This window comes from Erpetoichthys calabaricus, chromosome 5 (assembly GCF_900747795.2).
Source record: "Erpetoichthys calabaricus chromosome 5, fErpCal1.3, whole genome shotgun sequence".
In the NCBI taxonomy this organism is placed as follows: Eukaryota; Metazoa; Chordata; class Cladistia; order Polypteriformes; family Polypteridae; genus Erpetoichthys; species Erpetoichthys calabaricus.
Window position 1 is genome coordinate 7827104 of NC_041398.2, and position 17151 is coordinate 7844254.

General features: G+C 39.5%; 3 protein-coding genes across 5 annotated transcripts in view; 1 reads left to right on the top strand and 2 right to left on the bottom strand.

Moving 5' to 3' along the window:
- The window catches only part of LOC114641537 (tripartite motif-containing protein 16-like), a 721005-nt gene that overhangs the window by 597354 nt on the left and 106500 nt on the right, over nucleotides 1-17151 (bottom strand). For both annotated transcript variants that reach the window (XR_007934957.1, XM_051927826.1), the window contains exons 5-7: nucleotides 14270-14429; nucleotides 11720-11785; nucleotides 6270-6853 (exon numbers count right to left, since the gene is read on the bottom strand). Coding sequence is in view for 1 of the 2 variants with exons in the window: in XM_051927826.1 (XP_051783786.1) it covers nucleotides 6312-6853; nucleotides 11720-11785; nucleotides 14270-14429 (768 nt within the window). In the remaining variant the exon portion in view is untranslated. The remainder of the gene's footprint in view (nucleotides 1-6269; nucleotides 6854-11719; nucleotides 11786-14269; nucleotides 14430-17151) is intronic.
- LOC114641514 (gastrula zinc finger protein XlCGF7.1-like) overlaps nucleotides 1-17151 on the top strand; it is a 688851-nt gene that overhangs the window by 178269 nt on the left and 493431 nt on the right. The gene's annotated exons all lie outside the window — the stretch shown is intronic.
- Nucleotides 1-17151, bottom strand: part of LOC114641540 (tigger transposable element-derived protein 1-like) — a 769935-nt gene that overhangs the window by 20735 nt on the left and 732049 nt on the right. The window lies entirely within an intron of this gene.

Consider the following 17151-nt stretch of genomic DNA (forward strand, 5'->3'; position numbering starts at 1 on the left):
AAACGTGCGCTTTCTCTTTTCTTTCTTTTCCATTTAACCAGACTGAGCCACATCAACGCGTGGCCGTGTACAGCTATATATATATATTATATATAAATACATACACACACACACAAACACACACACACATATACAGTATACATACACATATACATCTATACTAATAAAAGGCAAAGCCCTCACTGACTCACTCATCACTAACTCTCCAACTTCCCGTGTAGGTAGAAGGCTGAAATTTTGCAGGCTCATTCCTTACAACTTACGTACAAAAGTTAAGCAGGTTTCATTTTGAAATTGTACACATAACGATCATAACGGTTGACAACGTCCGCCATGTTAAACTTTCTTATTTATGGCCCCATCTTCACGAAATTTGGTAGACGGCTTCCCAGCGCTAACCAAAACCGATGTACGTACTTATTTCAGTGGTATGACACCACTGTCAGCCGCTATATTGAACTTTCCAACTGTCTTTGTTACTTAATGGGCCCATCTTCAAGAAATTTGGTATGCGGGTTCCCAACGCTAACTGAATCCTACTTACGTACATATATACGTCCATAGCCTGCAGCTCGGTCCACACTCTGAATCCTCCAGGCACTCCTGAGCATAATCTAATTTTGAAGGTTGGGGCACCAATAATGTTACTGAGAAACTTACAGCCACCGAAACTTTGTAATGGCACAAGACTTCAGGTCACATGCCTGCAAAAGAACCTAAACGTTAATATTTAACATTATACATAGTTATTGTCTGTTTTTTTTTTTTTTTCACCTGTATTATTATCATTCTTTAATTTAATATTATTTATTGTATCAGTATGCTGCTGCTGAAGAATGTGAATTTCCCATCGGGATTAATAAAGTATCTATGTATCTATCTATCTATCTAATTGAGGCAACTATTTTTACTGGCGGTGGCTCAGGGGAGAGAGTTTTTATTCCTCGCATCCCCGTTATACCCTCTGATCTCCCATTTCAGTTCAAACACCTCCAATTTCCAGTAAGGCTCTGCTTCCCAATGACAATTAATAAGTCTCAGGGACAGACCCTACAAATGGTTGTCATTGATTTGAGGCAAGATTGCTTTTCACATGGCCAAGTATACATTACATGCTCAAGAGTAAGCTCAGCGCACAGCTTGGTCATATTACAACCGGAGGGGCGAACTGACAACGTGGTATACAAAGAGATCCTTAACAAATAATTATTGGTACATTTTCCCTCAGTTTATTATGTAAAATTTTAAAGCAGTACTTGGCTGCTGCGAAGCGTGGGTATTTTGCTAGTTAATGTATAGAAGGAATATTATTTAAAGTAATAATAATAATTTTATGAGAAATGGGACACCATAATGAATGCACAACACAATGAAAATTAAATGAACTGATTTTATTGTCTGACATATGAGAAAACAAAGCAGAAACACAAAGAGATCTCTGTTGACCCAGCTGTTAATTTGATAAATTAAACTAAAAATATAACGGATGTTCCTTTCCTCCATGTCAGTATATCCTGGGGTGGTGTGTGAAGGACTCTCTATACTCCGAATGTGTTGGTTCAGGTTTCAGTTTGAGCTCAGCACCTTCTTCATATCGATACACAACACAGCGTTTCTTCACATTGAGACTACAAGCTGGAGGCCACAGGAGCTCAATAAACTCCAACAGCAGGATGGACGATTAGAAAGCCTTTAAATTATTATATGGTTTTGTGTCAATGGCCTGAGGCTGAGGATTCAACTCTCCAAGAACTTCAGTGTGGGTACTCATAGGATTGGTGATCACTTCAGAGAAATACCATTTGTAGTTTGTTTGCAGTTTTAACATCGAGATTTAAGGCATATCTTCTAGTCGGTGACTGCTGCTGATTTTCTTTATGACTCCGTTAAGCACTTTGGTTTTTCTCAATGCCTGCTCTGATTCTTTAGCTATTGAGTCTTGCTGCAGTTTCTCGATGTGCTGAACTTACTTTTATTGACATTACACTTTACATATACAGTAGATTTTAACGACACAGTGTGGCTCACTTAATACTAGCCGTGTTTACCTTGGAGTGTCCCATGTGTGTCACACTGTGCTGGTGGCCGTATCTGCGCCGTGTCTCTCAGCCTCTCTGATGAGCTCCGGACTGATAAGTTTGAATTTTGGGTCCAGCAGAGTGATTTCAGGCTGATCGGTCGCAGTGTTTTGTTTGTTCTCATTCTTTTAATGGTGGGATTCATAGACGTCAAGTGGCAATGAATAAAGATGGATTACTGTGAACACGTGAGCAAGCTTCTGCAAATTTGTCATCGCTTTTTTGAAAGTTTAAAGAGGGAATGATTCCAGAACAGATCTCTTATACTATCCTTCCATAGCATCTCTCAAAATTATTTGTCACTTTATAAATAGCTGACACATATTTCTATTTTATTTTATTTTAAGGTGCCTCATTATCTGACTTGAATCCGGGTTTGCACCATGCACAGAATACAAAAAGCAAAGTCAGTGGAGCCTCCGGACAGCCCGATCAGCGCTGGTGACAGATTTTACTGTGATTGCGTCTTTTGTTTGATGAAAACGCATTCATTTTGAGCCTCACAATATATTATAAAGTATTAATAATTGGGGTATCTCATTAGTTGATGGAATGATAATGTCTGTTACTTTAAGGATTTCATCTTCTTTGTCAGATGTGCGCGTCTATATTTTGGACAATGTAGAGCTTTAAGCCTTTATTTTCTGCCTACTCAGTTTTAAATAAATCAGAATAAATAAACCATTTGAGGACAAATGACAAAGCGTGTTTTCAATTTATATTTTTCTTTTTAAACCTGCAATATTAGGGCTGTGAAACCCCAAATGACTGTTGATTAAATGTGATCACAAGGAGAGATGAGGGCTAATAAGAATTCTAGTAACATGAACAATAATAATGACAATGTAAAAAGGGAATATTTATTAAAAGAGCCGGGGCTCCGTGAGTGAGGCGTCTTATTTTGTTTTATTTAAACTCTTGTTTGTCGTATTGTACATTCTGCCTGTCAGCATTAGTTTTGAGTACTCAGACACTGGAAGACACAGATGAACCCGACTCTTTGTTGCTAATTCGTACTTGTGAAAAATAAAAGAAATAAAACGTTTAACAGACGTCCTTGAACTTAATTATGAGTTTGTGTAACGTTAACACAAATGGCCAGGAGATGTCACTAGAGAGACGAGTGTCAAATGCTTTGAAGCTTCGACCCGATTTCTGACACAATTACTTCAAATGTTTCAGTGCTTTGTGAGTCTTCACTCCGCCCATCACTGGTCACATGTTTACATACACTTTGTTAACTGGGCCTTTAAACAGCTTGGAAAATTCCAGAAAATGTCATCAAGCCTTTAGGCAATTAGACAATGAGCTTCTGACAGCCAATTGGCCTCATTGGAGACAACATTTGGATGGATGTTAAGGCCGACCATCAAACTCACTGCCTCTTTGCTTAACATGATGGGAAAATCAAATGAAATCAGCAAAGAGTTACAAAACAAAATGGTGGACCTCCACAAATGAGGTTCATCCTTGGGAACAATTCACAAATAGCTGAAGGTTCCACATTTATCTTTAGAAACAATAATGGTCAACTATTGACACCACAGGACAACCCAGTCGTCACACCAATCAGGAAGGAGACGCATTGTGTCTCCTAGAGAAGAACGGACTTTGGCATGAAAAGTGCAAATCCAACCCAGAACAGCAGCATAGGAATCTAAAGATGCTGGAGGACACAGGTAGATGAATCTCAATATCCACAGTAAAACGAGTCCAACATCAACATCACATGAAAGGCTGATCGGCCAGGAAGAAGCCACTGCTCCAAAGTCACCATCAAAAAAACAGACTGCAGTTTGCAATGGCACATGGGGACAAAGATCTGACCTTCTGGAGAAATGTCCTCTGGTCTGATGACTCCAACATACATCTGTTTGGCCATAATGACAATCAGTTTGTTTGGAGGACAAAGGGTGAGGACTGCAAGCCAAAGAACAACATCTCAACTGTCAAGCATGGAGGTGGGGGGTGGGGGATCATGTTGTGGAGTCTTCAGGAGGTTCTGGTGCACTTCACAAAATAAACTGCATCATGTGGAAGGACAATGATGGAGAAACATTGCAGCAACATCTCAAGAGCTAAGCAAGGCAAGTGAATGTCAGTCACAAATGAGTCTTCCAGATGGACAAGGACCCCAAGCAGACCTCCAACGTTGTGACAAAATGGCTTAAGGACAATAAGGTGAAGATGTTGGAGTGGCCATCACAAAGCCCTGACCTCAATCTGATTGAAGTGACAAAAAGTGCGAGAAACAAGGCCTACCAACCTGTCCCAGTCACACCAGTTCTGTCTGCAGGAATGGCCAGAAACTCCAGTAACTTATTCTAAGAAGCTTGTGTAAGGCGACCAAAAACATTGGGCTCAAGTCAAACAATTTAAAGGAGATTTAATGTTCGGGTCTAAATGATCGATTTCACTGATTTACTTAATGATAAAATATTCAACAAAAATCAACATCTTCTTTGTTACACTCCCCATTTTCTTGAAAATAAAAGGCATAGTTTGACTTTTCCAACGCTATTTAAATATGAATCATAAATATGGAGTGTTAAATCTTTAGAAATAAAACACTTAAGATGTGACCAGAGGTGTTTACAACGAACTTAACAAATGAACAGATTTGACAAATTTCAGTTGTCCTTATAATTTTATCTAAAAATACCATTGGGAGTTTCTTTAATAAACTATAAAAAAAATTATTAAATTTGTATTTTGTAAATAAATAACCATTATTAAAAAGATTAATTAAAATAGTGGTTCTTTAACCTTACAGATTCTTCCATAACCTAACAAAGCTGCACTGTCCTTAAAGGTAATGACAACATTAAGAAATCTGCACTAAATATCCATTTGATCAAACCCAAATCTTTCCTCCCCTCAGCCTTGCCATTCATTTAATATTGAGAGTGGCCACTAGGGGGGGCAGTTTGGCTACAGAAGAATCAGCTCAGCTGTCAGCTCTGAAGGTCATGTGACTGTGTGATCGTGTCACCCTTATTTTGTTCTTAATTCATTTAAATCTTAATTAGTTTTAGATATAATATTTAAAGTTCTTTATTTCAGGTGTTTTATTCTTGTATTTTACTTTATTCTTATTTCTTTTACACTGTACTGTATTCTCTTCTCCCCCCTTCACTGCTGACCTTTCCCATGTGTGTAATATGGCGGGTGTCCACTGCACTTCAGTCCCACCCCTCAGTCCTCCTGTTAAAGTCTCCATCCGTCTGACTCTCTGATTGTTTCTCATTCTCTCCTTTCATGTTTCACTGCTCAGGATTTCACTGAATGCTTTCTGCTTTTATCTTTTAGATTTCCTTTTTGTATAAATTGCTGTGTAAAATTTAGAGTGGCCACAAGAGGCAGTAGTGTGGCGACTGACCAATCAGTGACCCCCTCTGTCCATTCGTTGTCTTTCTTATCCGCTTTTCAATTTCAGGTTTGTGGACAAGGTGGGCCAACTCTGGACAGGGTGCCAGTCCACTGCAAAGCCACACATGTGCACCCATGTCAAGTGTGTGCCAACTGACCAAGAATTCATTTTTTATGATGTTTGAGCTTTCAGGATACCAAGAGTGACAAATCTGGGGACAAGGAGGAGGTGCAGTTTAAAGTTTAATGTGACATCAACTAAAACACCAAACTGTCAGTATGGCTGACATCTGACTGACCGATGAGTCCTCATCTTCAGACATTCACAGTGAATTCATTCTGAAGTGAAGGACCCTTTTGAGTGACCAATGGAGGGTCACAACATGTCTGGTGAGTGGACAACACTCCAGTCCCATCTGTCACTCTCTGCTCCTACATATAGTCACTATTCAAGAGCTCTCCATACTGAGTCTGTATAGCGCCTTTCAGTTGTGCTGATCCAACAGGACCTCATGCCTGTCCTACTTAACAGGTGACATTCAGTGACACTTGGGGACCTCAGTAGTTGTTGGGGTGTCAGCATGAAGGACATGTGGCTATAAATCAACAGTGACCCCTGCTAGTCAGACTGGTATTTGTAGGTCCGATGTGTCTCCGCCCCTCACTATGACACACACACCTGATTGGCTACTCAAACCCAATAATACTGCAGACCCCCCCATCCACATTCTCATCCACAAATTCAATCACAGAGGTGCTGCCCCCTCCAACCCACCCATCCTGTAAAATTAATTTCACCCTAGCTACAAACTCAAAGAGGACCTGAGCTTGTGGGGACATCAAGTGACCGGTGGAGGGTACTGGTCAGTGGTCACATGATGTCAGATGGCTGATTGTTACACTGCAGTGAAGACCAACACTAAACCCTGGATAGAGGGGCTCAGTGAAGGAGGTGTTGAACCTGTGGAGGAGGGTCATTGTGTGTGAGACGCTATAAAATGACAGAGAGCCAGCAGGCCAGTCCAGATACACACCTATTCTGGGGCTGTAGGGGGCGCTGATTACAGTCTGCTTGTTATTGTGATGCACAGAGTACCGGGAATCAGAACACCACAAACTCCAGGACTTGTCGTTGTATCCAAGGCCGCACTCCCAGCCCAGTCCTTTCCTGCTAAGTCCTTTATATGCGACTCCAATCTTCTTGAAGTCTCCACTGCACTCCACCTCCCAGTAACAGCGAGTCCCAGTCAGAGCCTCTCTGCACAGAACTTGGCACCAGTAGTCAAATCTGTCAGGATGATCAGGAAATTTGGCTTTTGTCCCCTCACATGTCACCTTCTTGTTCCCTTCAGACAGACGGAGGTCTCTGTGTGCCGTGTTGATGTCCAGTGTGAGGGGACAGAAGTCTGAATGGAGAGAAAAGAAAACAAGTGAGGAAATCTGGGAGTGTGTAACGGGACTGGGGGTGGAGCACATCACAGACAATTAATAAGAACCAATCAGGTGCTGCGCTGACCAGACACTAATAAGTAAAGAGCTCATCTGATTGGACAGAATCTGTGGGGATTTAAAATAAAATTCTGGAATCACAATAAATCTGAATCCCTTTTGTTCTCCAGTACTTCATGTGCAAGAATCTGACTTGATAGATTTGGAGCTCCTTATAACGGAACACAACATCACAGACAAATAACAGAAAGAGCTGAAGTTAAAAAGACAAACTTCAAACCAAGTTGTAGAATAATCTATATCTATACTAATTAATAAAAGGCAAAGCCCTCACTGACTCACTGACTGACTGACTCATCACTAATTGTGCAACTTCCCGTGTAGGTGGAAGGCTGAAATTTGGCAGGCTGATTCCTTACAGCCTACTTACAAAAGTTAGGCAGGTTTCATTTCGAAATTCAACGCGTAATGGTCATAACTGGAACCTCTTTTTTCACAATATACTGTAATGGACGGCAGCTTGATGGCCGTGGGAGGAGGAGTTGAGTGTCACATCATCACGCCTCCCACGTAATCACGTGAAAAGACTGTGAACGCAGTAGTGAGAAATGAAGGAGGAGCCGCAAACAGCGAAGAACAAAAAATTCATTAAACAATTGAGAAGGGAGCGAAACAATAAGAAGCGAGCGAGTAAAGCATACAAGCATCTTCATAAGGGAAACAAAGCACAGTGTAAAACGTAGCTTTAAATTAAGTTTATAGAAAGGCTCCCGCTGCAGATTGCAATAACATATTCGCGAGATAAAAGAACGCAGTAGGGAGAAATGAAGGAAGAGCCGCAAACAGCGAAGAACAAAAAATAACAGAAAGTGGGCACGTGGCGGACGTAAGGCGACTTGCTGACAAACCACAAGCGTGACCTGGCAGGTAACCACCCATACAATCAGATTGTGATTCAGAAAACGAATGCCATGAATGTAATTACCACGATCTACATACTGTCAAATAAACGAAACACACGCCGTAGGCGCGACAGCTGTGAAAAGGGAGCTTCACAAAAAAAACTGATCCTTAACAAATTGTTATTGGTATATTTTCGATCTGTTTAAAAAGGTTTTCTTTTCTTCTTAATAAAAAATTAAAAGCAGTACTTCGCCGCAACGAAGCGCGAGAATTTGGCTTCTCGCAATTAAAAGAGGGCATGTCGATCTACATACAAGGCGAAAGTCTTGCAACATTCAAAGATGATGGTTTGGGATAAGTACACCATGGAACATAAAAGAGCTTATGAAGCCTTGAACCGAAAAAAGCAAGATCTCAGAGATCGTAAAAAAAAAAAAAAGGAGGGTAATGTCGTTTTACTCGCTGTACATTTTAGTCAAACATTACCAGTTATTCCACGAGGGAGACCAGCAGATGAACTCAACGCGTGTTTTAAAATCCATGCTTCTCCCACGCTCGGTTATATGTCGCGTGTTCTCGGGTAGGTGCACCAAAAAATGTATACATTTAAGCATGTAATGGGCAAAGAAAAAAATGAGGTATACCCGAAGGGCACTGCAGTAGTACTTAATGTAACTTTACTTCTTAAATGTTAATGTTTTACTGTTTAATAATTTATATGCTTCTTATATGTTGTTCAAATTCTTTTATCAAAATACCAGTGACAGAGCAATGCACGATAACATGGAGTGAATACACCATACGCATCCGCCCACGGCCGCCCTGGTGTGCGCAGATAGGAGTTGATTCTACAATAAAATAAAAGCCAAGCAAAATGACACCTTTTATTGGCTAACTAGAAAGATTACAATATGCAAGCTTTCGAGGCAACTCAGGCCCCTTCTTCAGGCAAGTACTACAATAAATAAAATAAAGATAAAAAGAGTAATACAATCATCACCCATAAAGCGGATAGCAGACGTGACGTACTATATGTGTACCAGATTTCAAGTCAATAGGTGAAACGGTTTGCGAGCTACAGGTGATTTAAAATCCTGGACAGACAAACAAATAGCCACGGTAGCAAATTATAGAAGAAGATTTTACTGTTTAATAATTTATATTTATATGAAATGTGCTTCTTATATATTACTTCATATTCTCATATGATAATGATGTTAATGTTCTTTATATTGATTTCTATGTTATTGTAACTGCATGTATGTGTGTATATGTATGTATGTATGTATATTATATATATATAAAAAATATATGTGTATATGTATATATATGTATATATATATATATGATATATCTGTATATGTGTATATATTATATATATATATATATATATATATATATATATATATATATATATATATATATATAATATAATATATGTGTATATGTGTGTGTGTATATATATATATATATATATATATATATATATATATATATATATATATATAGTATATGTGTGTATGTATATGTATGTATATATGACAGCAACACTCATAACAATGACAACACAATTACATTGACAATCATGTTACGTTATTTTTAAAATGTTTCCTTTACTTTTTCATAACCTCTTTAACACACTACTTCTCCGCTGCGAAGCGCGGGTATTTTGCTAGTCCAATTATAAAGGAGATGTGCCAATAGTGATGTGCCGGTGAGAGTGTGAGTGCGTAGTGTGTATTCCTATGTCACACACACACGTCGTCACACTGTACACACACACACACACACACACACACACACACACACACACACACACACACACACACACACAGTCTCTGACAGAACACATGAATACACACAGAAGACGGCTAAGTCACTGCTGGGAGAGGCTGTCATTCTCGCTAAGAAACTCTGGAGGTGTCTGTTAGTCTGAGTTTGAATTGACTGATGCGTTTGGGAGTTTGTGTGAAGAAGTGATGAGCTGCTCAGATGAGTCCGTGGTGGTCCTTATGACACGGTTAGTGACACGAGATGTCTACAGGTCTGCACTGATGAAGAGCACAGCAGACCTCACCACACGCTCTCATTTATTTTTGGAGTGTGATGTTAATGAGCCAAACCAGACACCAATGGAGAATGTGATTACACTTTCAATGACGGCTTTGTGAAACTGAACGAGGACTGGCTGTGAAATATTTAATTTCTTTATCTGGCGTAAGAAGTCCAATCACCGCTGTGCCTTCTTAGTGATGTGGTGGTGTTCATGTCCCAGCTGAGTGTGTCTGTGATTATTGTGCTCAGAACTTTGAAGGAGTCCACCATATTGACTGCTGAATCCTTCATTTCTAGTGCCAGAGGTTGTGACTGCTGTTTGTGAAAGTCAATGGCCATTTCCACTGTCTCGGGGGTCTTGAGCAGCAGGGTGTTGAAGCTCACCAAGACACAAGACAAGACCCCTCTTTTCTAGAAGGTGTTTCATTGCCGTTAGTAATTAGACCAATAATGGTGGTGTCATCAGTGAAGTTAATTATTTAACTGAAGATCAGTGGACCTGCAGTCATTGGGGTACAAGGAGTAAAGTAGGGGGGCCGTCCACAGCCTTGAGGGGCACGTGTGCTGATACAGACACTGTCTGAGAGGTGGGAGTCCACACAAACGTATTGTTTCAGGTTTATCATAAAACTGTAAATCCATTCACAGATTGAAGGACTCAGTTCAGTGTGTAGAAGTTTAGTTATCAACAGCGCAGGCCCAATGGCGTTAAAAGCTGAGGTGACGTCTACAAACAGGATTCTGGCAGATGTTTCTTTACAGTCCCAGTGCTTGAGCACACAGTGAAGGCCCATGTTGATGGTGTCGTCCACAGATCTGTGTGCACGATATGCAAACTGAAGAGGGTCGAGATCAGTAGCAGTGACAGACTTCAGATGGCTTAGAAGAAACCGTTCAAATATTTACATTCAAACTGACATAAGAGCAATAGGCCTGTGATCAGTGAGGCAGCTTATTTTATGAAAAAATTCAACCTTGAGATTTTAGACCTTCCTGAGTCTAAAAATACAATTTTTTTGAATTAAGGCTGTGTGTGTGTAAACACGATATCTCAAAAATGCAACGAGATTGATAGATGAAATGGGAAAAATCCATCAACTGGAAGTGGTACTTTACTAAACAAATACTCAACTTTTTTTTTATTCATGCAGCTGCAGAGTCCTATTTATTGAACATTACTTTTATAATAAATGTTATATATATTATTAATTTGATTTGTTGTTGATGGTATTTTATTGTACATAACATAAAATATAATTATTGTCTTGCGGTTTATTCTTCAAATATCCATTCATTCCCATATCAGAGTATATGAGAAAGTCTATGGGAGACCACTCTTGATTTTTTTTTTTAATCCATTGCTTGTCAATGCATCCGTATATCCATATACTGTTTATGTATATCTTAATGGTGGTGGACATTGTGTTTTTATGTGAAGCACACTAAGCTGCTTTCATTTAATGCCATGGATTATTATTATTATATATATTATAAGGGAATGACTGAAGTAGAAAAGCATCGGAAAGGTGACACAGAAATACAGAAAGAGGAAACAGCAGGAAGTGCAAAGAAGAAAAATAAGACAATAGAAAAAGGACAAAGTAGAGGATGATATGGCATAGTTGGCAGGATTTCCTTTTCATTTCCCATGAGTCCACTTGACACCACAGAGACTCAAGTCTAACAGACAGCTTTGGTGATTCCCTGTCCTGAATCTCAAAATCCCATAATGCACCAGTCACAGGACCCCACGTCACTTTCAGCTCATCAGTCCCACCACACTCACATAATGCTTTCATATCATAAGCCTGGCCTGAGATATTAACAGTGAAATGATAATAAAATCAATGAATTGACAGACTCACATTGTAAAAACTCCTCTCTGCTCTGAGGTTCAGGAGGCTGTAGGGTGAAGATTGGAGCTTCAGGATCTGAAAATACAAAGAAAAGAGAAGAATGGAAAATGTTAAGATTAGGGCTGTCAGTAGATTAATATTTTTAATTGTGTTTAATCAAACTTTATTTACAAAATTAATCATGATTAATCTCATGTTACGGTGCATATTTCACAAGGTTTATTGGTATCACTTTAGATTAGGTGTCCATAATTACATTGTATTTTACCATGGAATCACCTGTATAATTATAGAGTCACTAAGTGTTATGACCTCCTGCTTACTGTGTAATGCTGTGGTGAAGCAATTAACAGTAATTGCTATTCCACAATTTATGTGCATACCCCCTTAGAAAAACTGTGGAACAACATTTACAATTTTTGTTACACTGTATTACATAGTAAGTAGAAATTAATAACACCTAGTTACTCTGCAATTATACAGGAAATTCAATGGTACGTACAGCATAATTATGGACACTTAATCTAAAGTGATTCTGGTTTATTATTATATCCTATGAACCACATCATCAAATCAGGTATAAATATAATAATGTCAGTATTATGAAATACTGGAAATAATTCTCGGAAGATATCAGAAATTCCATTTATTGTTAAAATTATGGCAAACAACCAACAGCATTTTGGACATGTCTGTAACATTGCTCAAGGCCACTGTCATCATTATTTAACCTTCTTAACCAGTTGCTAAGGCACACAAGTTTGTTCACATTTTCAAATTCCACAGTAGATCTCTTTTTCTGCAAAATATGACAAACAAAAAAGGCAGCTGCACAATGAAGCATCAAACAATGATTTTGAAATGAAATAATAAACCACCCGAGTCACAACATCCTAATTCTACTGTCAGATTGTAATCCAACAGTTTAGATTTTTGCATTTATTAATATTTTTTTTATATTTTATGAAATAAATAACATTACTTAGCACAACATTGAATTGCTTCTGTGATTAATCATTGTATTCATTTTGAATGCTTTCAGTTGCAGGAGCTCTAGAATGAATGTCTAGTAAAAGAAGGCCCTTTGTTATCAAGGCAACTGTTGTTACATTACAGCTTTAGGTGCAACAACATTCACAGCCTTTTTAATGTATGGTTTGAAGAAGTGATCACTTACATAAAATAACCCTAAAAGCAGCAATTCAAATTCAGAAAATAAAAATCTCAGGATCTGATCTCCCTGAAAATAATCACAGGTGTCTATTCCATTGTTACATTAATGACCTAATCTCTCATGAATTGAGAAGGAAATTCTCCTGACTGTGATTTCTATGGGATAAAACATTTGTATATAGCATATAAGGTAAAGTTCAGTTCAGGACATTGCAGCAGACTGCATGAGACGAGAGCAGCAGTTCAGATGATAAAGGAGTGACCAGAGAAGGAACAAGATGGTACATTCTAGAATCTCACGATAACTTTGTGTTAGTTTAATGGATCAAGGCTTTTAAATTAAGCTCAAGTGTTAACAAATTATTGCTGACATTCCTATTTAAGATGTAATTTTACAATGTTAAATTCTTAAACACTAATTATAAATGTAATGCAGTTAAAATAAAGCAACAAAACATGCAGATCAAGTCTGCAGACAGAGCCCACCGGTGTGTGGATGATGCAGTGAGTTATATTTACTAACATTTTGATGAGCCACAGACACATGTGAGGGGCTTCTCTGTGGACTTGACCTCTGCTTTAGAGACCAACATCTCAGAGCTCCACAATAAGAAACTGACTGAGTTCAGCCTGCCCAGTCCAATCCACCATTGGATCTCAGACTTTCTTCCAGGTAGTGTCGGTGCAGTTGGGCGCACACACACGTCTGACCTGTTAACCCTCATCACCTCACTTTCTGTTTTCCTCTCCTGTGTTGTCAGTTGGCCACAGCTCAGCAGTTCTGTTCATGGACAGACATTGTTAGGTTCCATTTATGTTCATCAGTGCAGAACTGCTTTAGCTTACAGATTTGTTTAAACACCCAGTTTTATACATGATATAGTTTATATTTGTAAAGTCTGTTAATGTGTTTCACCTGTGAACTTCTTATGTGCACTCAGTGGAGTGTTCAGGTGGTCCTGAAGTGGTCAGGGTTCTAATGCACTCCTCTAATTTGCTTATCTTTTTAACCAAACAAGAAACACAAAGAAAGAGGAATGCAAGGACTGCCAAGTCCAGTGCACAGAGGTTCATAAACGTACAACACGATCATAACAGATAGATGTACCATTGTACCATTAACACTGTTTAAAAAACTGGTGTTTTACTATGCTAATAATATTTACATTTTCAAATATTTACATTAAACATTCTGTTACTCTGTTTAAAATAAGAGTGTGATATCACTCAGCTAGTTACAGCAAGGGACATTAGAAAAAATTCTTAACAGTAAAGGCTTAGAGATAAATGTAAAAGAGCAGGCCTACTTCATACAACTCAGTGTCCCTTTTATTTTCACTTGAGTCCTCCTAATGGAGTTTAATGAAACATGAACAGTCACAGTACCTGGTGGAGTCCTTGTCAGGATGTCCTGCTGGATGATCCTTTCCAGACTCTCTTTCAGACCTGACAGCTCCTTTAGCAGGTCCTCAGAAGAAAACTCAGCCGTGACAGTAAAGCTGAGCGAGTCTCCATCAGCAGGAAGGGCACAGCAAGGTGAGAAAGTCTGCAATAGGAGAGAAGAGGGAACAAAGAGAAATAAAAAGTAACATTAATAAGATGGACCTCCTCTTAACTAAACATCAGTGTGGTGGACAATCATCCTGGGTTTAGATACAGAGAATACTTATCATACATTCATTGGTTATTTAGAATGTTTCACATATTGGACCAAAAAGTGTCATCGGCCTTGATTTTCAAAAAGCTTTTATAGAACAGAAGTCCAAGATGTGAGTCATCAGACTGTAGATAAGTGGACTGAGGTGGCAACGGACAGGCAGGGGCAAAATTGACTTAGCAGACAAAACAAGGCATTGGGCTCTTTAATGGAGAGATAGAGAGAAAGATAGAGAGACAGACAGAGATAGAGTGGACGCTAGGGGTCAATGTTGCCCCTTTAAACCCAACAGACCAATTCTCAGGACACCAGGTAAAAGCACCAAGAAGTATTTTTAATTGTTTTCTTCTTGCACAGAGCTCCCTAAGCACAACAGTCACCATAACACAATCAAATGACACAATAATTACAATTCTCACCTCCTCCACATCTCCAAGCAAGCTTTGTCCACCTCCACCCAACTCTGGCATGCTTGCTTGCTGGATTCACTACAGTCCTTTAAATAGTGCCCAACCCAAAAGTGCTTCTCTCCTTTCGTCCACGTGACTTGCCAGCACTTCCAGGCCAAATGAAGAACTTGAATTTTCTTTAGCCTGGAAGTATTTCTGGATATCTGTCCTTGTGACTCACTAGTACTTCCAGGCTATGAGGAAAGCAAAACTCCCCTGGTCCTCCTGCAGGATCTCCTGGTGCCACCCACAGTACCCAGCAGGTCTGTAAATCTGAACTCCAAGTCCCATAGTGCCCTGCGGGAATCCAGGGCACTGCTATGCTGCAGGGAAGTCCCCATGTAGCGTCATGGAGGAGGCAGTGTCTAAAAGTAGTTGCCTTCTCCCATCCTTCCCTTCTAGGGGCATCCCGGCTGGGATGAGCTGCTGGCTGACACTTACAATAGATACATAGATAGATGGTATATTATATTTGTCCCAAGAAGGAAATTTGTAAATGAAATTAAATCCAAAGATATACACACAATCTTTAATATAGGGTGGCACGGTGGTGCAGTGGTAGCTGCCTCGCAGTTAGGAGACCTGGGTTCGTTTCCCGGGTTCTTCCCGTGTCTGCGTGGGTTTCCTCCGGGCGTTCCGGTTTCCTCCCACAGTCCGAAGACATGCACGTTAGGTGGATTGGCGATTCTAAATTGGCCCTAGTGTGTGCTTGGTGTGTGGGTGTGTTTGTATGTGTTCTGCGGTAGGTTGGCACCCTGCCTGGGATTGGTTCCTGCCTTGTGCCCTGTGTTAGCTGGGATTGGCTCCAGCAGACCCCCGTGACCCTATGTTCAGATTCAGCGGGTTGGAAAATGGGTTGATGGATCTTCAGTATAATTTTACAGTAGAAGGTCTGCAGATAGAAAGTGTGTGTGACTTGTCAGAAAGACTTTGGAGCCTTTTGTACGCTCATCACAGTTCTGTAAACTGCCCTGTAGAACACACTTGTGGGACCACATCAGGAATATAATGTGTATCACAGAAATAACAAAACAGCACAAAAGAAAGATGAGGAGAAGAAGAAGAGAGACCAGACTGGACTGTGGGGTTTGAGCTGTGAGGAAATGGTGAAGGATTTGAATGTCATCAGTTAAAGGACAGAGACATGAGGAGGTGACATAACAGGAGTGTTTAACACTAGAATTACCACAGTCTACGAAAAAACTCGTAGATCCGGCCCACCTTAAAACCGTTCTCAGCTCTCCTTTGTCTTCTAAATGTGCCGATTAACACGAGCAGCTAGCAGCCGGCTATTCCATCCCCCACCTCCGCAGAACGTTCACTAAGTTCTCCCAGCTCATGCCTTGTTTGATTATCTGGGAGCGACTGCACTGCTGGAGTTTGAGTGGAAATAATAGGTCGCTATTTGGAACACACGCAGTTCATGTGTGTTCCGTTTCTACAGTAATCTGTGTAAACACATTTTTAAAACAGAAACATTTTTCATATTTTACTAGTAAATGACAAAATGTAGGCATAAACTATGTAATGTATGAAGCCTGAAGTCCAAAGATCAAGTAAACACTTTTACAAAAGGTTCAAGGATGAAGCAACACCTTCTGTGGCGTAGCGGTAAGATTTGTTTACTTGCAATCAAGAGTCCCCGGTTCAATCCCCACTCACTCCTATATTTGCCGTTTTCAGTAGTGAGCTCCTCTTTTTGTTAATATTATACAGTACACACATACATTTGGTTTGCATCTGCATTTATAGGACTTGTAAAAGTTACCGTTTTTTTTTTTTTTTACTTTTATTCTCTCTAAATCACGACCACGATACATACTACCGCCCCCCCAACCAGGGATCTGACGCTGTTATTTTTTATTTGAAACGGAATAACTGGAGATGTGAGTGGTGTTTTGAAACAATGGAACTGGACAATCTCTCATCTGAAGGGATAAAAGCTGACACACAAACGCTGGCGAATCTGCCTTCTTCGTATCTCACCGTCACTTGATTTTTTTTTTTTTATTCAGTTTTATTGAGTGTTCCTGCTCATGCTGAATAAGTGTGCACTTTATGGTTTATGATGTAAAAAAAAAAAAAACAAAAAAAACACAGACATAGGTATATATGATATTTGGAATTATTCGTTTTATGACCTATATAGTACTTTTCGGAAA